The following is a 23381-nucleotide window of genomic DNA, read 5'->3' as shown; positions in this document are numbered from 1 at the left end:
GGAACCAGAAGGCAATGGGATGACATATTCATTATGGGAGATAAAAAAGATTGCCAACCAAGAATTCTATATCTAGCATAAACATACTTATAAAATGAAAGAGAAATTCCCTAACAAACAAAACCTAAGTGAGTTTGTCACCAACAGATTTGCTCTAGAAGAAATACCAAAGGAAGCCTTCAGGCTGAAATGAAAGAATAGACAGTAATCCAAATCCAGAAGAAAAAATACGTACAGTAAAGGCAACTACACAGGGAATATATAAAGGATAGTATAGATGTATTTTAGTTTGTAACTCTTTTATTCCACTGATTTAAAATACAACTGTATATATCAATAATTATAAACTTTTAATGGGCTTATAACATATAAAGACATAATCTGTATGACAATAATGGCACTAAAGAAAGGGAAAGGAATGGAACTCTACTGGAGCAAATTTTTTTATATACTCTTGCAATTAAAGTGGTATTAATCTGAACTAGATTATCTTAAGATGTTATTTGTAACCTCCAGGGCAATTTTAAAGACCTCAAGACTATAGTAAAATAAAAAGATACTTAAGTGGTGCACTAGAAAATATCTATTTAACATATAAGAAGGCAGTAGTGGAAAACAGAGGATCAAAAAAGAAATAAAACAGAAAGCAAATGGCAAGTGGAAAGCCTACCTTATCAGTAATCAAGTTAATCATAACGGATTACATAGGCCAATCAAAAGGCAAAGATGAGATGGATTAAGAAAACCTGGTTTAATAATATACTGTCTATAAGAGACACACCTAAAATTAAAAGATACATATAGGTTAAAATTAAGGGAATGGAAAAACATATACCATGCCAAAAGTAACTAAAAGGTAATTGGAGTGGTAATTACTATACTAATAACAGACAAAATAGACTTTAAGACAAAAGTGTTACTAGCAACAAAGAAGGAAAATTTATAATGATAAAAGTGTCAGTTCAACAATTATAAATATATGCATCAAACAACAGAGCATCAAAATATATGAAACAAAAACTAATTGAAGGAACAAATAGACAAGTCATCAAATTCAACAATAGTTGGATATTTCAATTTCCCACTTCCAATAATGGACAGAACTAGACAGAAAATCAACAAAGAAATAGAAGACTTAAACAATACTATTAACCAATTAGATGTAACAGACATCTAGGAAACAATTCACCCCAAAACAGTAGAGTACACACTCTTCTCAATTGCACATGAAACACTGTTCAAGATAGACCATCTACAATGTGATAAAAGAAGCTTCAAAAAATTTAAGAGGATTAAATTTAATAGACTACAGTATAAACACAATTTTTAATATGCACTGGGAAACCAAAAAAATTCCTTTGGCTCACTTTATTGCGATATTTGCTTTACTATGGTGGTCTAGAACCAAACCCACAACATCTCGTATTTCCAGTATCATACTATACGCCCCCTATGACCTCATACCAAAGCTAAAAAAACATAACCAGAAAACTGAAGACCAACATCCCTTATGAATACAGAGCAAAATTCCTCAACCAAACACACACACACACACACGCACACACGCTCTACTAATAGCTTCCAATGTCCCAACGTTAGGCCTTCTGAACTGTGTGAGGTGCTTTCCGAAAACAAAAGCTCGCTTACTCAACCATCAACCTGCAAGCCTCCGGAAACCGGTTCTGCGTTTCTGTCATGGGACTTGGAAAGGCATGTATCTTTGTTTTCGTTTTCTCCACGACCGTGAACGACGGGGAGTTTACGATTTTTCTGGAGAGAAGGAAGAGGCAGGGAGTGCGCCAGCCGGTGGGAAGTGGCCTTTGAAATGAAGCGCGGAGGCCCGGGGGCGCGCGTTTGCGGGGGCGTGGTAGCCGCGCTCGGCGCCGGCGCGAGTCCGGGGGCGCGCCCGTAGGCGGGGACTACAAGTCCCGGCGCCGCGCCTCGGGGACCTGCCCCAGTGGCGCTCGGTCGGGTCTCGCGCCAGCCCGGCGCCGGCCCGGGGCAGCAAGGGCATGGAACCCCGCGCGGCGGACGGCTGCTTCGTGGGCGACGTGGGTACGAGCGGGCGCGGGGGTGGCGCGGCGGCGGCGCGCGACCCGAGCCCCGGGGTGGGTGGCGCGCGCCGCTCCGAGCGAGGGAGGTCGGGCTTGGGGGCTCAGGCAGCCGAGGCCGGCAGCCCAATGCCTCAGACGCGGCTCTGCACCCTCTGCGCCTGCTGTTCTCTCCCTGGGCTGCGCACCCACGCGGGTCGCGGGCTGGGTGGCGGCTCCAGGTCGCAGTGTCCTTAGCATCTGCAGGCCCACCCAGCCGCGGAGAGGAGCGCGCCAGCGGAAGGCACCCCCAGACGTGACCGATGGCACGCTGAAAAGTGCTACCAGGGTGCTCCACTGCATCTTAACCATTTTCGGGCTGCCCAGAATCAACGGATTGGAGGGCCAGGGGACATTCTCCTGCTGCCCCGAGCGGGAAGCAGCTCGCCTGTCTAGGAAGTACTCTGAGGATGAAACGAGCATGGAGAGCATTTTGAAAGCCTGAAAGAAAAAAATCTAAAGTATTTTTACACTGGTTAAAACCAGTAGCTGATGAAAAAAGTGAGAAGTCTGAAGCTAAAGTTACCGTTGCGCGGCACTGCGGTAATAGCAAGGCAACAATACTTGGATTTTGTAAAACAGCCAACATGATCCAAGACATTTAATAAGCATCTGTTTGTACTTGGCGTTCCACCCCAGGCAGGCACTACTTTGACCCTGCCCGTGTGGTCAGCACTTGATTGATTCAATTAAATACACAGTGAACACCTAACCTTGGAAGGCTATTGAAACATCTTTTTGTTCATATAGAACTTGTCATTGGCACAGCATTACTTCTCAGCATGCTTTTTGAGGTTTAAGAACGTAGCTTTAGAAGAAAAGCACCTTCTAAACTAATGCATTCACAACTTCTGGAGTTCATGGAATTTTTTTACTTTGTCAGTGTTTTATTTATTATTTACTATCTTTCTCCAAAAGTAAGTTCTACTGACATTTTAATTCTCAACTTTAATAAATAAGCTGACTGTGCTGGATCCAAACAATACTGCTAGACCAGCAGTACAGGCCCATGATGGGAACTTGAACCCATTTTAACATTCTTATCTGAAGTTCTGTATGTGAGGTGTACTGCAACCACAGCATGTAGGTTTTTCATTTTTTAATACCTCAAATACCTCACAGAGGTAGAGATTGCAGAGTCTCACAATACGGCCTTATCAAGAAGTAGAAAGAATTTAGGGGAAGTCACCTCCTAAAGTGAATCCAGTGTTGGTAACCTAGCAAGTGTAATATAGATCATATTGCCCCAAGATGAGTGTCTGTTTGGAAAGGTGAAAAGGTAATCCCCATATTCACCTCAGTACTCAGAAACTTCGGACTTGGAAGTACGAGGCTGGCGGAAGATGAAAGGGAATCTGGGCTCGAAGAGGGGAGGTGCTGTTTATTATTCAGTTATCCTTAACCAAGAACTTCAGAATGTGGGATGGAGAAAAGGGGCAGCTCCTGGTACCATGGTGAGAGCTGCTGAGCCGCTATGTGATGCGCCAGCAGGGGCCTCAAGTTCTGGGACAGCTTCTAGGCAGTCATCAGTACCTGTAGTTAGAGGTAAGAGTGCACAGCTAGAAAGCAGAAAGCTGAGGTTTAAACCAAGGTGGGTTTGCTTTTTTTTTTCCTTCCCATCAAATAGGTTTGTCTCTAAGCAATTTGTAGGGTTACCTGTAATGCTGGACTGGCTTTGTGACTGGGTTGGATAAGTCGTGTCTGCTGTGCGTTTCACGGGACAGGGGAACACTGACCACCTATTTGCTGTCCCCACATGCTTTATCACTCTTCCTGCTGTGAGGAAGGTGTTTGTGTCAGGGGTCCACAGTCATGAGCACAGGCTAATGTGCATCACCATGCCTGGGAACGCATAGAGGTATATCTCAGAGGTATTGTAGGCTCAACTCCAGACCACTGCAATAAATGAGTCAAATACATTTGCCCTCCTAGTGCGTAAGAATTATGTTTACACTACACTGTAGTCTATTAAGTGTACAATAGCATTGTCTAAAACAATGTATATACACCTTTAAAAAACCTCTGCTTAAAAATTGCTTATCATCATCTGAGCTTTCAGGAAATCAGTCTTTTTGCTGGTGGCAGATCTTGCTTTGTTATTTATTGATGGCTGCTGACTGATGGAGGGGTAGATGCTGAAAGGTGCCATGGCTATGGCAATTTCTTAAAACAACAATGAGGTTTGCTGCATTGATTGACTCTTCCTTTCATGAACAATTTCTCCATAGCATGTGATGCTGTTTGGTAGCATTTTACTCATAGTAGAACTTCTTTCAAATTGCAGTCAGCCCTCTCAAACCCTCCTGCTGCTTTATCAACTAAGTTTGTGTAATTTTCTAAATCCTTTGTTGTCACTTCAACAATCTTCACAGCATCCTCATAAGGAGTAGATTCCATCTCAAGAAATTACTTCATTCATAAGAAGCAACTCATCTGTAGAGTTCTATCATGAGATTGCAGCAATTCAGTCTCATCTCCAGGCTGCACTTTTATTTCTGTCTGTGTTGCCATTTCCACCATATCTGCAGTGACTTCCTCCATTGGAGTCTTGAACCCTTCGAAGTCATCCACAAAGGTGGAAATTAACTTTCAAACTCCTGTGAATGTTGGTATTTTGACCTCTTCCCATAAATCATGAATAATCTTAGTGGCACATAGAACAGTGAATCCTTTCCAGAATGTTTTAAATTTACTTTGCCTAGATCCATCAGAGGAACCATTTTCTGTAGCAGTTATAGCCTTACAAAATGTATTTATTTATAAGGTTTGAAAATCAAAATTATCCTTGATCCATGGACTACAGAATGGAAGTTGTTAGCAAGCATGAAAACAGAATTAATCTCATTGTATATTTCCATCAGAGCTCTCAGATGACCAGGTACATTGTCAATGAGAAGTTATATTTTGAAAGATCTTTTTGAAAGGTTTCAATAATGGGCTTCAAATATTCAGTAAACCATGTTATAAACAGATGTGCTGTCATCCAGCTTTGTTGTTCCATTTATAGAGCCCAGCAGAGTAGATTTAGCATAATTTTTAAGGGCCCTAAGGCTTTTGGAATGATAAATGGTATTAGCTTCAACTTAAAGTCAACTGCTGCGTTAGCTCCTAGTACGAAAGCCAGTCTGCCCTTTGAGGCTTTGAAGCCAGGCATTGACTTCTCTCTGACAATGAAAGGCCTAGGTGGCATCTTCTTCCAATAGAAGGCTGTTTCACCTAGAGTGAAAAATCTGCTGTTTAGTGCAGCCACCTTCAGTAATGACCTTAGCTGAATCTTCTGGGTAACTTGCTGCAGCTTCTACCTAAGCACTTGCTGCTTCACCTGCACTTTTATGTCACAGGAGCAGCTTCTTTCCTTAAACCCATGAACCAATGCCTCAGACTTTTTTCTGTAGCTGCCTCCCCTATCTCAGCCTTCACAGAATTGAAGATAGTGTAGGGCCTTGCTCTGGATTAGGCTTTGGTTTAAGGGAATGTTGTGGCTGGTTGGATCTTGTCTCCATATCATCAATAAAGCTGTTTCACTTTCTTATCATTTGTGTGCTCACTGGAGTAGCACTTTTAACTTCCTTTGAGACGTTTCCTTTGCATTCGCCACTTGGCTGGTGCAAGAGGTGCCCAGCTTTCACCTGCCTTGGCTTTCAACGTGCCTTCCTCACTGAGCTTAATCCTTTCTAGATTTTGATTTAAAGTGAAAGACGTGTGATTATTCCTTTCACTTGAACTCTTAGAGGCCATTGTAGGGTTATTTATTGGTCTAATTTCAGTATTGTGTCTCAGGGACTGGGGAGGCCCGAGGAGAGTGAGAGACGGGGAACAGCTGGGCAGTGGGGCAGTCACAACACGATCACGGTTATTAAGTTCATGGTTTTACATGGCCACGGTTCATGGCTACCAGACAATTACAATAGCAATAGTATCACTGATCACAGATCACTGTAATAATGAAAAATATGGAAATATTGCGAGAATTACCAAAATATGACACCAAAATGTGATGCAGACACACAATGTAAGCAAACGTCGCTGGAAAATAGTGCTGATAGACTTGCTCAGTGCAGGGTTGCCACACACCTTCAATCTGTAAAACATGCCGTATTTTAAAACTGCAAAACACAGTAAAGCAAAGCTCAAGAAAAGAAGGTAAGCCTGTATTTGCTAATTCCCCTCTTTGGCTAGTGGGCAAGACAGAAGGGTACAATTTGGGGAGGGGGTGGTAAAAATACTACAGTTAGACAACATTTATTGAGTACTTACTGTGTGCCAGGCCCCACATTGAATGCTTATGTTAAGCCATTCAATTTTCATAGCCCACCAGTGAGTAAACTGTTATATCCCAATTTACCGGTGAGGAAACAGACTCTCAGGGAAGCTATTTTTTGCAAAATATCATAAACTGCTGTGTCAGATCCAGCGGTTCTGGCTTGGAGGACTCTGACCCCCAGTGCTATGCTGTGCTGCTGCGGAGACAGGATGGGCTACAGGATGGTAGAAATGAGGTAATCTCTAGTAGACAGTCATCAACAGATGACCAGGTAGGTTATCTGTCTGCAGAGGACATAAATTCACCCTAGACATGGTTTGTCAAAGTACACCTGATCAGACTGGGGAACTAGCTGTTGATTGGAAGTTTTTCTAGGTAGATGTAATAATAATAAAGGGCAATAATAAAAGGAGGCTGTTTATTGTAAAGTGTATGCAATGTGATCTTGCTGAAGTAGGGGTCTTGACACTAAGGGTATGTCAGTATTAACCCAGCATTGTCATCTGTGACTTTTTACCTTTTAAGTTTAGTGTCTAGAAGACTCTCATGTGCCCCAGGCTGAGAGTGCTGAGAAACTGTTGCCATATATTCTGCACGCACTTGGGATGTTTACCGTCTCCACTAGTTACCTGCTTTTGTCTGCACCTGGCTCAGACAATAAAGAAATATTTGCACACAATAGGAAGTCTGCTGCCACCTGGGTGCCACGCCTCATGTGTCCACTGACTCACTGTGGTTCCCAGGTTTCTGGAACCTTCCTGCCTCTCTGGTTCTGCTGTTCTCGTGGCTGCACTGGCAGGCAGGTAGCCAGATGGCCACATCTGGGCAGTATCCTGAGGGAGAAGGGAGCCATCTTTTCCTTGGGAAGAGAGAGTTTTGAAGCTGTGAGACCTTTCCAGGCCCTCCCTCCCTCCCTTCTCACTAGGGCAGGTGGGGCAGATGGGCTACAAGAAATGGGATTGCTATGATTAACTTAGCCCACCCATCTGGGGAGGGATGCATGGTTTGGGAGCCAAACTCAGTGGCTATTATAATTTCTTAATACTGAGTGGCAGAGTGCAGGCCACTGAGGGTGACCATAGCACCATAATGAGACGGGCAGACTGGGGGGGCACGGAGGGGGGCTCATCCAGCATGGATGGGGACTGGGGTGGGCAAGGCCTCCTGGGAGATGTGGGTAAAACTGTAATATTTCCAGAATATTTCTCCTGGCATTAGTACATCTGCATATCAACAGGCGTTCAGAGGTGGAAAGAAGTATGGCTTTAGTGCATTTGTGTCATTCCTCAGGGGTGGAGAGAAGTTCATCTCCATATCAATGATAATTACCTGGGCAACAAAGGGCTTACCTGTTCCTGAGAGGTGAGGGGGAGGGCTAGTTTTGTTTCTGCTGGAGCAGGGAAGAGAGAAGGCCCTGGACTGCGGTTTGTAAGCAATAAACGTATTTTAAACTTTATTCCTCCCTTTGACTGATTTTGGTTTTTAGAGGGATTTCCTCTCCCCAGACTTACAGAGAACTAACCACTGGATTTCAGTCTGGAAAAGTACAAGTAAAAGTTAGTTGGATGAGCAGGGAGGAGGATAGGGGAGTGAAGGGGGCTCTATTCAGAGGGAGAAGTATTGTCTAAAACCCTGGTTCTCAATGTGTGGTCTCCAGACCAGCTGTAGCATCTGGGAACTTGTTAGAGATTCAGATTCTCAGGCCCCACTGAGACCTACTGACAGGCTCACAAGCCCTCCAGGTAATGCTGACCTGTGCTCCTGTGAGACCCACTGGTTGTAGGGGCAGGGAGGTCAAAGCGCCACCTTTTATTACTCTTAATTACTTCTGAAAAGACTGAGTCTCCAAATACTCACATTCTGAGGTACTAGGGGTTAGGCTTCAAATTCTGAATTTGTATGTGTATGTAGGGGGTGGGAGGGGTGGACAGTTCAGCCCATAATAGATTGTATGCCAACAAATTAGATAATGTAAATAAAGTGGATTAATTCCTAAAGGTCTCAAACTACCAACTACCAAAATGACTCAAAATAGAAAGTCTGAATAGATGCATAACAAATGAAGAGATGGAATTAGTGATTTAAAAACTGATACTAAGGGAAAGCCCAGGCTTAGATCTCTTTTTAGGTGATTTTGACACAACATTTAAAGATTTAATGCTAATTCTTCATAAACTCTTCCAAAAACTGGAAGAGAATACTTCTCAAACCATTCTGAGGCCAGAATGATAGCAAAACCTTGATACCAAAGCCAGACAAATACATCGATTAAAGAAAAATGACACTTGTGGATACAGACACAAATATCCTCAGCAAACTACTAGCAAACCTAATCTAACATCATATAAAACAGATTATACACCAAGACCAAGTGGGATTTATCCCAGGCATGTACGCTTGGTTTAACATCTGAAAATCAATGAATGTAATACACCATTTTAACAGAACTTTAAAGGCCATCATGATCATTGCAATAGATGGAGGAAAAAGTATTTGACAAAATCCAACACCCTCTCATAAAAACTCTCAACAAACTGGAAATAGAGGGGAATTTCCTTGACCTGATAAAGGGCATCTTTTATGCAAAACCCCCAGCTGACATCATCCTTAACACTAAGTCCCACCTGAACACTTTCACTCCAAGGACAGGAACAAGGCAAGTATGCATGCTCCTACCCTGCTGTTCAGCAGTGTGCGAGTTCAACTGTGACAATTAGCACAAAAAAGAAATGAAAGGCATCCAGAAGGGAAAGAAAGAAGCAAAACTACCTCTGTTTGCAGCTGACATAATTTTATATGTAGAAAATACTGAGGAATCTGCTAAAATTGAGTAATGAAAACATGGGCCCTATTTTCAAGGCTCCTCCAGGCAGGGAGGGGGAACTTTCAAGTGCTGTTAATGAGGGTATGCAAGCATTGTGGGAAGTGTTTCCCAGAGGAGATGTTTTAGGTGGTCTATGTGGAGGATGTGGCACCTCAACAAGAGGTTGCAGAATTGGCAATGGGGATGTGGGCAAAGGCAGGCCTGTAAGGCAGGAGAACATACGCAGACATGGGTGTGAAATGGCAGGGCAACAATGAGCTGCAGGTGTGTGGACAGTGGGTCACGTGTGCACTGTGGGGGTGGTGCGAGGACAGGTCAGGGCAAGGTCCAGATCCCCAAGGCCCTCATGTGCCATGCCAAATTGCTTGGATCCACCCTTCACTGGTGAGTTTACTCACAAATTTTGAGTGGGAGCATTCGACCAGTTACCTGATCTTATATAGTGTCTTGAGTCTCATAAGTGTGCTTGTGTTCATTTGCCCTGGGTGGAAGTGGCATGGTCTTATACTAGGTCTCTCTTCCTCTCCAGGATTCTGGGTGGAGCGCACTCCTGTTCATGAGGCAGCCCAGCGAGGAGAGACCCTGCAGCTGCAGCGGCTGATCGAGAGTGGTGCCTGCGTCAACCAGGTCACGGTGGACTCTATCACACCCCTGCATGTGGCCAGCCTGCAGGGCCAGACACAGTGTGTGCAGCTTCTGCTGGCTGCCGGGGCCCTGGTGAGTGGCCCTTTGGGACAGATCCCGGGGCTGGCTGTATTTGCAGAGTGGAAGGGACAGCTCCAGAGCACATGAAATGGGAGGAACAGAAGAGGCTGGGATTAGCGGTCTGTGATGTGCAAAGGGACAGAAGAAAAAGAGGCAGGAAAGCAGAATGGGATGTAGTAGAAGCCCAGGGAGATGGGGGCAGTCACTATGGCAACTATACACCGAGGACCAGTATGCGTGGTCATGGACTTGACTAACCGGAGTCACTGGTGGCCAGAGAGGGGCAGTTTTAGCAAAATGCTGGAGGGAGGGCTTGTGCTCTGCACATGAGCAGGGGTAGGGGTAAGCGTGCACATTAGACAGGCTTTGGAAGGGCTAGTGGGGCTTGGGCTGAAGAACTGTTTGGGCTCAAAGAACAGTATTCCAGTCTCTGAGGTTAAGTAGGATGCTGGCAAGCTAGCTCTCAGTGGAAAAAGGAAAACAGAAGCAAGATCTGATTTCCTTCTTTCCCTGGTGTAAATATGCCGCGGCTGATGTGGAGCCCCAGTAGTTTGCAGCCAGCAGAGGGGTGGGATGCCTGTCAGGGCAGGAAGCAGCTGGATGTCTGCTCTCTGAAAGCCTGGCCACTGCGGTGGTCTTGGGGGAACTGGAACAGGCTTCAGCATGTACCCAAAGAGCATCTGAATTTGCATAAATTCTCAGCAGAATCTGCCAGTTTGGGAGTTGGGAAAAAGATCGCCTATTCCTGCCCTAGGATTTTCCAACGAGAGACACATTAAGCAGCTGTAGGTCCTCCTAGCTGAGACTTGAGTTAAAACCCACTTTTATACCCTGCCTTCCTCAGCTTATAACCAGAGCTTGCCTGGCCTCCTCTGTGCTCTGGGGGTGAGGGGAGAGTGGGGTTGGGTTGAGCCACCCTGGTTAGGACTCCTGCACTGAGTAGGCTGACACCAGCCCGTGCTCCTGTCTGCCCTGGAACTCTCTTGCCCACCCAGCGCTATAGTACATACTAGAAAAATGATGCTTCTAAGGAGTGTTTTGCAAAATGAACGTGGCTAAGGAGGAGCAAAGCAGTTGCAGGGACTCCACACTGACGTTGCTTCCTCCCTACCAGGTGGATGCCCGCAACATCGATGGCAGCACTCCTCTCTGTGATGCCTGCGCCTCGGGCAGCATCGAGTGTGTGAAGCTCTTGCTCTCCTATGGGGCCAAGGTCAACCCTCCCCTGTACACAGCATCCCCGCTGCACGAGGCCTGCATGAGCGGTGAGTTGGTGGAAGCCATCGGCTGATGAAGGAGACTGCCCAGGCTGTGTCCCTGGAGGCTCTCAGCTTTTCCTCCTGGAGACCCAGTCCTCGCCGGGATGAGGGTCTGTTGATTCTATGCTAGGATTCTGTTCCTTCACCAAGTCCCCAGTGCCTTTCAGATGTTCACCCTGCAGTTGCTTGCTCAATCCTTGCTGTCATTTTGCCCTGTGGGTCCTGTTCCCATTGGGAGATCCAGATGCAGCCCCGGGACCTGTGTTCTCAGGAGGGCATTGCTCCAGGAGGCTCAGGGAGCAGCTGGGATTTCAGCTGCCCTTGCAGGATGGCTAGATTCCAGATGGTGGGAGGAAACGGGGAAAAGCACGGGGAAATGACTAGTTCTGTCTCACTGGACAGAAATTCCCATGGATGGGCAAAAACAGACAATATTGGAAATGTAGGGCAAGACCAGCTAGTCTTTAAATGACAGACTAAGGAGGCTGGATTTGCCTTTTTGAGCACAGGTCACAAACCTGTGGCCTACATGTTGATTGGCTGGCATGGTGTGTCTTTGCTGTGTTTTGTTGGGTGTAGGTCCAGGTTACCTCAGGCTCCACAAAGGAACACTGTTTTCTGCCTGCAGGTCATCTTTTGTCTCCTGTGGGCACTGGGGATTGCTACAGGCCCCTGTTGGAGGTTTTTAAGCAGATATTGAGGAAAACCTTTTAGAAAGGTTTTAGTGTTATTCCTTGTGTAGGGAGGAATAATTTTTTTAAAATTTTGGTATCATTAATCTACAATTACATGAAGAACATTATGTTTACTAGGCTCCCCCCTTCACCAAGTCCCCCCCACATACCCCTTCACAGTCACTGTCCATCTGCATAGTAAGATCTGTAAAATCACTGTCTTCTCTGTGTTGCACAGCCCTCCCCGTGCCCCCCATGCACTATACATGCTAATCGTAATGCCCTCTTCCTTTTCCCCCGCCCTTATCCCTCCCTTCCCACCCATCCTCCCCAGTCCCTTTCCCTTTGGTAACTGTTAGTCCATTCTTGGGTTCTGTGATTCTGCTGCTGTTTTGTTCCTTCAGTTTTCCTTTGTTCTTATACTCCACATATGAGTGAAATCATTTGGTACTTATCTTTCTCCACCTGCCTTATTTCACTGAGCATAATACCCTCTAGCTCCATCCATGTTGTTGCGAATGGTTTTTTCTTATGGCTTAGGATCTGTTTTTTTCTTATGGCTGAGTAATATTCCATTGACTATATGTACCACATCTTTTTTATCCATTCATCTACTGATGGACATTTAGGTTGCTTCCATAACTTGGCTATTGTAAATAGTGCAGCGATAAACATAGGGGTGCATCTGTCTTTTTCAAACTGGACTGCTGCATTCTTAGGGTAAATTCCTAGAAGTGGAATTCCTGGGTCAAATGGTATTTCTATTTTGAGCATTCTGAGGAACCTCCATACTGCTTCGCACAATGGTTGAACTAATTTACATTCCCACCAGCAGTGTAGGAGGGTTCCTGTTTCTCCACAGCCTCGCCAACATTTGTTGTTGTTTGTCTTTTGAATGGTGGCGATCCTTACTGGTGTGAGGTGATATCTCATTGTGGTTTTAATTTGCATTTCTCTGATGACTAACGATGTGGAGCATGTTTTCATGTGTCTGTTGGCCATCTTAATTTCTTCTTTAGAGAACTGTCTTTTCAGGTCATCTACCCATTTTTTAATTGGATTATTTGCTTTTTGTTTGTTGAGGTGTGTGAGCTCTTTATATATTTTGGATGTCAGCCCTTTATCGGATCTGTCATTTATGAATATATTCTCCCATACTGTAGGATACCTTTTTGTTCTATTGATGGTGTCCTTTGCTGTACAGAAGCTTTTCAGCTTGATATAGTCCCACCTATTCATTTTTGCTTTTGTTTCCCTTGCCTGGGGAGATATGTTCATGAAGAAGTCACTCATGTTTATGTCCATGAGACATTTGCCTTTTTTTTTTCCTAAGAGTTTTATGGTTTCATGACTTACATTCAGGTCTTTGATCCATTTTGAGTTTACTTTTGTGTGTGGGGTTAGACAGTGATCCAGTTTCATTCTCTTACATGTAGCTGTCCAGTTTTGCCAGCACCATCTGTTGAAGAGACTGTCATTTCCCCATTGTATGTCCATGTCTCCTTTATCATATATTAATTGGCCATATATGTTTGGGTTAATGTTTGGAGTCTCTATTCTGTTTCACCAGTTTGTGGCTGTTCTTGTGCCAATACCAAATTGTCTTGATTACTGTGGCTTTGTTGTAGAGCTTGAAGTTGGGGAGCAAGATCCCCCCCGCTTTATTCTTCCTTCTCAGGATTGTTTTAGCTATTCGGGTCTTTGGTGGTTCCATATGAATTGTTGAACTATTTGTTCCAGTTCATTGAAGAATGTTGCTGGTAGTTTCATAGGGATTGCATCGAATCTGTATATTGCTTTGGGCAGGATGGCCATTTTGATGATATTAATTCTTCCTAGCCAGGAGCATGGGATGAGTTTCCATTTGTTAGTGTCCTCTTTAATTTCTCTTAAGAGTGTCTTGTAGTTTTCAGGGTATAGGTCTTTCAGTTCCTTGGTTAGGTTTATTCCTAGGTGTTTTATTCTTTTTGATGCTATTGTGAATGGAATTGTTTTCCTGATTTCTCTTTCTATTAGTTCATTGTTAGTGTATAGGAAAGCCACAGATTTCTGTGTGTTAATTTTGTATCCTGCAACTTTGCTGAATTCTGATATTAGTTCTAGTAATTTTGCAGTGGAGTCTTTAGGGTTTTTTATGTACAATATCATGTCATCTGCAAATAGTGACAGTTTGACTTCTTCACCAATCTGAGTTCCTTGTATTTCTTTGTTTTGTCTAATTGCCGTGACTAGGACCTCCAGTACTATGTTGAATAACAGTGGAGAGAGTGGGCATCCCTGTCTTGTTCCTGATCTCAGAGGAAAAGCTTTCAGCCTCTCGCTGTTCAGTATGATGTTGGCTGTGGGTTTATCATATATGGCCTTTATTATGTTGAGGTACTTGCCCTCTATGCCCATTTTGTTGAGAGTTTTTATCATGAATGGATGTTGAACTTTGTCAAATGCTTTTTCAGTATCTATGGGGATGATCATGTGGTTTTTGTCTTTCTTTTTGTTGATGTGGTGGATGATGTTGATGGACTTTCGAATGTTGTACCATCCTTGCATCCCTGGGATGAATCCCACTTGGTCATGGTGTATGATCCTTTTGATGTATTTTTGAATTCGGTTTGCTAATATTTTGTTGAGTATTTTTGCATCTACGTTCATCAGGGATATTGGTCTATAGTTTTCTTTTTTGGTGGGATCTTTGCCTGGTTTTGGTATTAGTGTGATGTTGGCTTCATAGAATGAGTTTGGGAGTATTCCCTCCTCTTCTATTTTTTGGAAAACTTTAAGGAGAATGGGTATTATGTCTTCTCTGTATGTCTTATAAGATTCCGAGGTAAATCCATCTGGCCCGGGGGTTTTGTTCTTTGGTAGTTTTTTGATTACCGCTTCAATTTCGTTGCTGTAATTGGCCTGTTTAGATTTTCTGTTTCTTCCTGGATCAGTCTTGGAAGGTTGTATGTTTCTAGGAAGTTGTCCATTTCTCCTAGGTTTTCCAGCTTGTTAGCATATAGGTTTTCATAGTATTCTCTAATAATTCTTTGTATTTCTGTGGGGTCCGTCGTGATTTTTCCTTTCTCGTTTCTGATTCTGTTGATGTGTGTTGATTCTCTTTCTCTTTTAATAAGTCTGGCTAGGGGCTTATCTATTTTGTTTATTTTCTCAAAGAACCAGCTCTTAGTTTCATTGATTTTTTTCTATTGTTTTATTCCTCTCAATTTTGTTTATTTCTTCTCTGATCTTTATTATGTCCCTCCATCTGCTGACCTTAGGCCTCTTTTGTTCTTCTTTTTCCAATTTCGATAATTGTGACATTAGACTAGTCATTTGGGACTGTTCTTCCTTCTTTAAGTATGCCTGGATTGCTATATACTTTCCTCTTAAGACTGCTTTCGCTGTGTCCCACAGAAGTTGGGGCTTTCTGTTGTTGTTGTCATTTGTTTCCATATATTGCTGGATCTCCATTTCAATTTGGTCGTTGATCCATTGATTATTTAGAAGCATGTTGTTAAGCCTCCATGTGTTTGTGAGCCTTTTTGCTTTCTTGGTACAATTTATTTCTAGTTTTATACCTTTGTGGTCTGAAAAGTTGGTTGGTAGAGTTTCAATCTTTTGGAATTTACTGAGGCTCTTTTTGTGGCATAGTATGTGGTCTATTCTGGAAAATGTTCCATGTGCACTTGAGAAGAATGTGTATCCTACTGCTTTTGGATGTAGAGTTCTATAGATGTCTATTAGGTCCATCTGTTCTAGTGTGTTGTTCAGTGCCTCTGTGTCCTTACTTATTTTCTGTCTGGTGAATCTGTCCTTTGGAGTGAGTGGTGTGTTGAAGTCTCCCAAAATGAATGCATTGCATTCTATTTCCTCCTTTAATTCTGTTAGTATTTGTTTCACATATATTGGTGCTCCTTTATTGGATGCATGTATATTTATAATGGTTATATCGTCTTGTTGGACTGAGCCCTTTATCATTATGTAGTGTCCTTCTTTATCTCTTGTTACTTTCTTTGTTTTGAAGTCTATTTTGTCTGATACTAGTATTGCAACACCTGCTTTCTTCTCCCTGTTGTTTGCATGAAATATCTTTTTCCATCCCTTGACTTTTAATCTATGCATGTCTTTGGGTTTGAAGTGAGTCTCTTGTAAGCAACATATAGATGGATCTTGCTTTTTTATCCATTCTATTTCTCTGTGTCTTTTGATTGGTGCATTCAGTCCATTTACATTTAGGGTGATTATTGAAAGATATGTACTTATTGCCATTGCAGGCTTTAGATTCGTGGTTACCAAAGGTTCAAGGTTAGCTTCTTTACTACCTTACTGTCTAACTTAACTCGCTTATTGAGCTATTATAAACACAGTCTGATGATTCTTTATTTCTCTCCCTTCTTATTCCTCCTCCTCCATTCTTCATATGTTGGGTGTTTTGTTCTGTGCTCTTTTTAGGGGTGCTCCCATCTAGAGCAGTCCCTCTAAGATACCCTGTAGAGTTGGTTTGTGGAAGGCAAATTCCCTCAACTTTTGCTTGTCTGGGAATTGTTTAATCCCCCCTTCATATTTAAATGATAATCGTGCTGGATACAGTATCCTTGGTTCAAGGCCATTCAGTTTCATTGCATTAAATATATCATGCCATTCTCTTCTGGCCTGTAAGGTTTCTGTTAAGAAGTCTGATGATAGCCTGATGGGTCTTCCTTTGTAGGTGACCTTTATCCTCTGTCTAGCTGCCTTTAATACTCTGTCCTTGTCCTTGATCTTTGCCATTTTAGTTATTATGTGTTTTGCTGTTGTCTTCTTTGGGTTCCTTCTGTTGGGAGTTCTGTGTGCTTCTGTGGTCTGAGCAACTATTTCCTCCCCCAGTTTGGGGAAGTTCTCAGCAATTATTTCTTCAAAGACACTTTCTATCCCTTTTTCTGTCTCTTCTTCTTCTGGTACCCCTATAATGTGGATATTGTTCCTTTTGGATTGGTCACACAGTTCTCTTAATATTGTTTCATTTCTGGAGATCCTTTTATCTCTCTCTGCATCAGTTTCTATGCGTTCCTGTTCTCTGGTTTCTAGTCCATTAATGGACTCTTGCATCCCATCCATTCTGCTTTTAAGTCCTTCCAGAGATTGTTTTATTTCTGCAGTCTCACTCTGTACTTGCTCCTTTAGCTCTTGTATATTTCTCTGCAGCTCTGTCAGCATGTTTATGATTTTTATTTTGAATTCTCTTTCAGGGACACTGGTTAGGTCTGTCTCTGCAGATCCTCTCTCAGGAGTTGTCTAGACTATTTTGGACTGGACTAAATTTTTCTGCCTTTTCATGGTGATAGCAGTGACTGTAGGCAGGTTGTGGGTGTGTCAACTGGTAGAAAAAAGTCCTACACATGCGGGCCACTCCCGGACTGCTCATGTGCCACCGCCGCGGGCTTGCACGGACCTCTCCTGGATCCCTCTGGGACTGTTGCCGCTGGTGCCTGTGGGCTGCTCCCGGTCCCCTCTGGCCCCGCCAGTGCACGCGGGCCTTTACCAGTCCCCTGTGGTGCCGCCGCCCCCAGCGCGCACTGCCGCTCTACCACTACTGGGTCGGTGTTTCGTGGTCTGCGCCCATTGGGGAAACGACTGGCCGGCTGCCTAGTGCTGTGAGGGGCTTCAGAGCTGCGCTGCCGCCCAGGGGGTTAGGACGCCTTAAGTTCCCCGGGATTCCCAGCTGCTAGCTAAGTGTGCCGGGACAACTTCTTCCAGCTCTGGGGTCCCTGTCTCTTTAAGACTTGCAAAAAGCACTCACTTTTCTTTTGTCTCAGGGGTGCCGGTTGTGGGGACCTGCCCACATGTTTTGCTTTTCCATTTCTCTAATATTCAGCACCCCATGCCCCATGTGTCCCACACTCCAGGTGTGGATTTCTAGAGCTGGTTGTTTTGCAGTCCGGGGCTTTCACTCCCTCCTTTCTTCCCGCTGGGTTTTGGGGTGGGGGGGCATTCGGGTCCCACCTGGCCGTGGCTTGTATCTTACCCCTTTCATGTGATGTTGAGTTCTCGCAGATGTAGATGTATCCTGGCTGTTGTACTGTATCCACTGGTGTCTCTTTTAGGAATAGTTGTATTTATTGTATTTTTATAAATATATATGTTTTTGGGAGGAGATTTCCACTGAATTACTCACGCTGCCATCTTGGCTGGGAGGAAGAATTTTTTATCCTCCACCTATCTTAGTTAGGTTCAATGGCTGGGGCCCTGCCCATTAAGCTCACAAATAATGGATTAACAAGGGAAAAGCACAAGTTTGTTAATGCCTGCATCACATGTACCCAGAGGAGCACCCATCAGCAATTAGAACTTGGCTTATATTTTAGCAAAAGAGCAGTAAGTTTTAAGAGAAGTGACCAGACAAAGGAAGAGGATTTTGGGCTTCTTGGATGGCAAATCGCAGAGAGACCAATGCACAGGGAGCTCACGGGAGGTGAGGCCAGCTTTGGCAAGGCTTGCGATGGTCCAGAGGTGCGTCTCTGGTGATCACCTGTCCTGCCTGGTGTCGGCAGTTGGGGAATTTTACAGATTCACCTCCTGCTCTTAGGCAAATGGGGGTGGGCATACAGTTTTTCTTGTATTTCTTCTCAGTTGTCTTCAGCTCAAAATAACTTCTGTGAAAGTGGCATAGTTTGGTGTGATATATCCTGTCACCCTGCAATAGACAGGATGAGCTTTGGTGGTGGTGGGGATGTCTCTGGAAGTGGAGAGATGAGTCAGGAGCCATCACAGTGATCAAGTGCAAAGCTCTGAGAGCCTGAGCTTGATCATGACATGTGGTAGATTCACTTAGAATGCTTTGGGGGAAGAATCAATAGATTTGCTGTGGGGGAGAGTTGAACACAGGGTCAACGCTGACTCAGGGTTGAGCAGGGAGTGGTGCTAGGACAGACTGGTCAGGAACATGAGCCCCTGGGGAGGGAGGGGACTTTGCAGTGGCCAAGATATCAAATGAGATTGGCCAGCAGAAGGCTGTAGGTGTGAGGCAGTATTTCAAGGCTAGTGGTGACAACGGATTAGAGTTGCTAACAGCAAAGTGTGGTGAAGTAAGGTGCAGTCCAGGATGAAATGAAACCCCACATCAACCTGGGTTAGAGACTTAGGGCAAGGAGCCAAGGGAAGAGGTAGGCAAGGTGTCAGCTTGGAAGGTGGGGGGCCCCGGGAGGTGAGGAAGTTTAGGGAAGCTCATCCTAGAGTCTTGGACTGAGGATGCCTGCAGCTTCATGTTGTCACCTCTGGGCTCAGCGCTACAGACCCAACTCAGGAGAGAGCGCAGAGGTGGAGAGCAGTGAGGGGCAGCGAGACTGACTGTGCAGAGATGGCCTTCCAGGACCTTTGTTTTCCTAATGGAGGGCAGGCCTTGCCCTCCCTGCCTTCCTTGCCCCACAGGCTTGGAGAACCACTGCACTCTCTGGAGAAAGAATAGCCTCCCCCTTGCTCCCCAGGACCACGTGGGATCTGAACAGCTCTAAGTTGGGATGAAGCCCTGGTTCCCTCTCCTCTGAGACCAGGCATGGGCTTCCCTATTCCAGCTGCTGTTTCCATTATGCTGGTTATTTCAAATAAATATGTTCACTGTGAGTTTTCACCCTTTACCTTTTCTTTTAAGGAAGTTCCGAATGTGTTAGGTGTCTTGTTGACGTTGGGGCCAACCTGGAAGCGCATGACTGCCATTTCGGGACCCCTCTGCATGTTGCCTGTGCTCGGGAGCATCTGGACTGTGTCAAAGTGCTGCTCAATGCAGGTGAGTTGGTATTTATACCTGCACTGCTCAATGCAGGTGCCTCTTGTTTCCACCTATCCTGCTCAGGGCAGGTGGATTTTGTTTACCTGCACCGTGCACTGTGGAGAGCTGGGTGATGGAGTCAGATGGACCATGTGTGAAGCTTGCTCTCCCACTTGCTGGCTGATACCTTGGGCCTCAGTGTCCATATCTATAAAACAGGAAATATAAAACCTATTTTGCAGGATCATCAGGAGGATTCGTGATAACATTTCCATGTACCTGGTTCATAGTAGGCGTTCAGCAAATGCTAATCATTACTCTTAGAATTTAGTACTACTTTTCACACGGTCACAGGACACCATTCATGATACCTGCCTAATGGGGTTGCTGTCTAATCAGAACGATTTGGGGATCCAACGTGAAATGGAGTCGGCAACGTGGAATCCAGGTCATTGTCAGCTGATCTAAAAAGGCTCAGGATGCAGAGGTTCCCAAGGTGGAAAACAAAAATGAAATAAAAAGCAGCCCCACCAAGGGAAGGTTACATTCAGAACCTGTCCACCAGAGAAGTTTTGAAATGTAGCCAAAGCTGGTATTGGCAAGGAGTTCTTATTAGGCACCCAGTGTAAATATTTTGTTGAGGGAAAATTTTAGCTCAGTCATTTCATCTATTCTGGGTGTGACTTAGGATGAAAAACAAAATTGTTTAGAAATGAAGGAGTGAAGCCAAGTCACCAAGATGCAGATTGTTTGTGCAAGGAGGTCTGGGGTGGGGGGGTGTCTGGGAAAGATGAAAGTCCAGCTGGAGTAATTTTTAATCTGATCACCAGCAGTAAATGTTTTTTTTCTTTTCTTTTTTTGATATTTTATTTATAATGCAACTTATCCATTTTCAAAGTACAGTAGGGTCTTTTTTTTTTTTTTTTTTTTGATAATTATTTTTTATTGAAGGGTAGTTGACGCACAGTATTACATTACATTAGTTTCAAGTGCACATCACAGTGATAAAACATTTATATACATAATTCTAGGTTCCAGCTATTACCCTACCAAGCTGTTACAATATCTTGACTATATTCCTTATGCTATACATTACATCCCGGTTACTTATTTATTTTACCATTGGAAGTCTGTCCTTTTTTTTTTTTGTTTGTGAGGGCATCTCTCATATTTATTGATCAAATGGTTGTTAACGACAATAAAATTCTGTATAGGGGAGTCAATGCTCAATGCACAATCATTAATCCACCCCAAGCCTAATTTTCGTCAGTCTCCAATCTTCTGAGGCATAACAAACAAGTTCTTACATGGAGAACAAATTCTTACATAATGAATAAGTTACATAGTGAACAATACAAGGGCAGTCATCACAGGAACTTTCGGTTTTGCTCATGCGTTATGAACTATAAACAGTCAGTTCAAATATGAATACTCATTTGGTTTTTATACTTGATTTATATGTGGATACCACATTACTCTCTTTATTATTATTATTTTTAATAAAATGCTGAAGTGGTAGGTAGATACAAGATAAAGGTAGAAAACATAGTTTAGTGTTGTAAGAGAGCAAATGTAGATGATCAGGTGTATGCCTGTAGACTATGTGTTAATCCAAGCTAGACCAGGGCAATAAAACATCCACATATGCAGAAGATTTCTCTCAGAACGGGGGGGTGAGGTTCTAAGCCTCACCTCTGTTGATCCCCAATTTCTCACCTGATGGTCCCCCTGCTACTGTGCCTGTCTTAGGTTGTTCCTCCCTTGAGGAATCTTACCCGTCTGGCTAACCAGTCATCTTCCGGGGCCATACAGGCAAATGTAAAGTTGGTAAGTGAGAGAGAAGCCTTATTGTTTGAAATGGTTAGCTTTTTATTTCTTTGCATATTTATGCCCTGTAGCTTCTATGCCCAGCATTTGTCTTGAGGTATCTTTACTACTTGGAAGAATTATGATACTCGGTAAATTTGATATGAGGCACGAATTCTATTTAAGGGTTGTAATTAGGAAGGAAGAAGAAAAGCTATAGAAGTAGCAGGCGGGAGAAAACATGGGAAGATTGATTATTTCTTTGACATATCTTCTTGTAGAGTAACTTCAGCATGTATAGGTTTTAAGCTACTACTTAAATTGCGCACACACATTAACATAATAGGAGTATAGTTACATAACCAAAGCATATCTGTAATTACCAGCCATCTCCAGTGAAACCAAGAAAACCAGTTAGGCACCTTAGGCATTTGTGAAAACTTATCTATGATATGGTGGATATTGTCCAACTGAACTTGAACAGTCTGAGAGAAATAAGACAAATTAAAACAACCCATTCCTGGGGAATGTTCACATCCCTTATGTTCTTTTAACAGTAAATAGTCTGTAGTTGTAAGATTTTTGAGCGCTACAATTTGCACTTCTCCTAATTCTTGCTTGAGTTCCAACAGTATAGATCCAGTCAAATTTGTTGTTTTACTGTATGCACAGGCCAGCTTAGATATCTCCTTCATTCCCATGGCAAGTCCAGGAACTGGTGGGATGAGTGCATCTACAGCTGTAGCAGTGCGTGGATCTTTGTTGGGGTTTTTTGATGATCATCTTCTGGCATGAGTCTTCCAGAGAGTGCTGATGTTGGAAGTTCTCTTTCATATCGTATCTTAGTTCATTTTGGGGGTAGCCCAATTAGGCTTTGATCTTCTGTATAAATGCAAACAGACCCTTTGCCTACACTTTTATATGCCCTTTATACCCTTGTGTAGAACTCATTGGAGGTTACCACACAGGAACTGCCCTTTTTTTGGTTTTGTTTTGTTTTGTTTTGTTTTTGGTATCACTAATCTACACTTACATGACGAATATTATGTTTACTAGGCTCTCCCCTATACCAGGTCTCCCCTATAAACCCCTTTACAGTCACTGTCCATCAGCAGAGCAAAATGTTGTAGAATCACTACTTGCCTTCTCTGTGTTGTACAGCCCTCCCTTTTCTGCTACCCCCCAATGCATGCTAATCTTAATACCCCCCTACTTCTCCCCCCCTTATCCCTCCCTACCCACCCATCCTCCCCAGTCCCTTTCCCTTTGGTACCTGTTAGTCCATTCTTGAGTTCTGTGATTTTGCTGCTGTTTTGTTCCTTCAGTTTTTCCTTTGTTCTTATATTCCACAGATAAGTGAAATCATTTGGTATTTCTCTTTCTCCGCTTGGCTTGTTTCACTGAGCATAATACCCTCCAGCTCCATCCATGTTGCTGCAAATGGTTGGATTTTCCCTTTTCTTATGGCTGAGTAGTATTCCATTGTGTATATGTACCACATCTTCTTTATCCATTCATCTATCGATGGACATTTAGGTTGCTTCCAATTCTTGGCTATTGTAAATAGTGCTGCGATAAACATAGGGGTGCACTGATCTTTCTCATACTTGATTGCTGCATTCTTAGGGTAAATTCCTAGGAGTGGAATTCCTGGGTCAAATGGTAAGTCTGTTTTGAGCATTTTGATGTACCTCCATACTGCTTTCCACAATGGTTGAACTAACTTACATTCCCACCAGCAGTGTAGGAGGGTTCCCCTTTCTCCACAGCCTCGCCAACATTTGTTGTTGTTTGTCTTTTGGATGGCAGCCATCCTTACTGGTGTGAGGTGATACCTCATTGTAGTTTTAATTTGCATTTCTCTGATAATTAGTGATGTGGAGCATCTTTTCATGTGTCTGTTGGCCATCTGTATTTCTTTTTTGGAGAACTGTCTGTTCAGTTCCTCTGCCCATTTTTTAATTGGGTTATTTGTTTTTTGTTTGTTGAGGCGTGTGAGCTCTTTATATATTCTGGATGTCAAGCCTTTATCG

At 43.6% G+C, this 23381-nt stretch overlaps 1 protein-coding gene across 3 annotated transcripts in view; it reads left to right on the top strand.

Annotated features, from left to right (window-relative positions):
• Positions 1-1887: 1887 nt before the first annotated feature.
• The window catches only part of ASB13 (ankyrin repeat and SOCS box containing 13), a 32294-nt gene continuing 10800 nt past the window's right edge, over positions 1888-23381 (top strand). Inside the window, exons 1-4 of one of the 3 annotated variants that reach the window (XM_036892321.2) lie at positions 1888-2055; positions 9708-9805; positions 10998-11148; positions 19426-19560. In XM_036892321.2, the coding sequence (XP_036748216.1) occupies positions 2013-2055; positions 9708-9805; positions 10998-11148; positions 19426-19560 (427 nt within the window). In that variant the 5' untranslated portion in view covers positions 1888-2012. Of the gene's footprint in view, positions 2056-9707; positions 9896-10997; positions 11149-19425; positions 19561-23381 lie in introns of all 3 variants that reach the window. The other 2 variants (XM_036892320.2, XM_036892319.2) reach the window with 2 other exon arrangements.

Source organism: Manis pentadactyla, chromosome 3 (assembly GCF_030020395.1).
Source record: "Manis pentadactyla isolate mManPen7 chromosome 3, mManPen7.hap1, whole genome shotgun sequence".
Lineage (NCBI taxonomy): Eukaryota > Metazoa > Chordata > Mammalia > Pholidota > Manidae > Manis > Manis pentadactyla.
The sequence above is the reverse complement of the archived record's forward strand: the minus strand, read 5'-3'. Positions and strand labels throughout refer to the sequence as shown.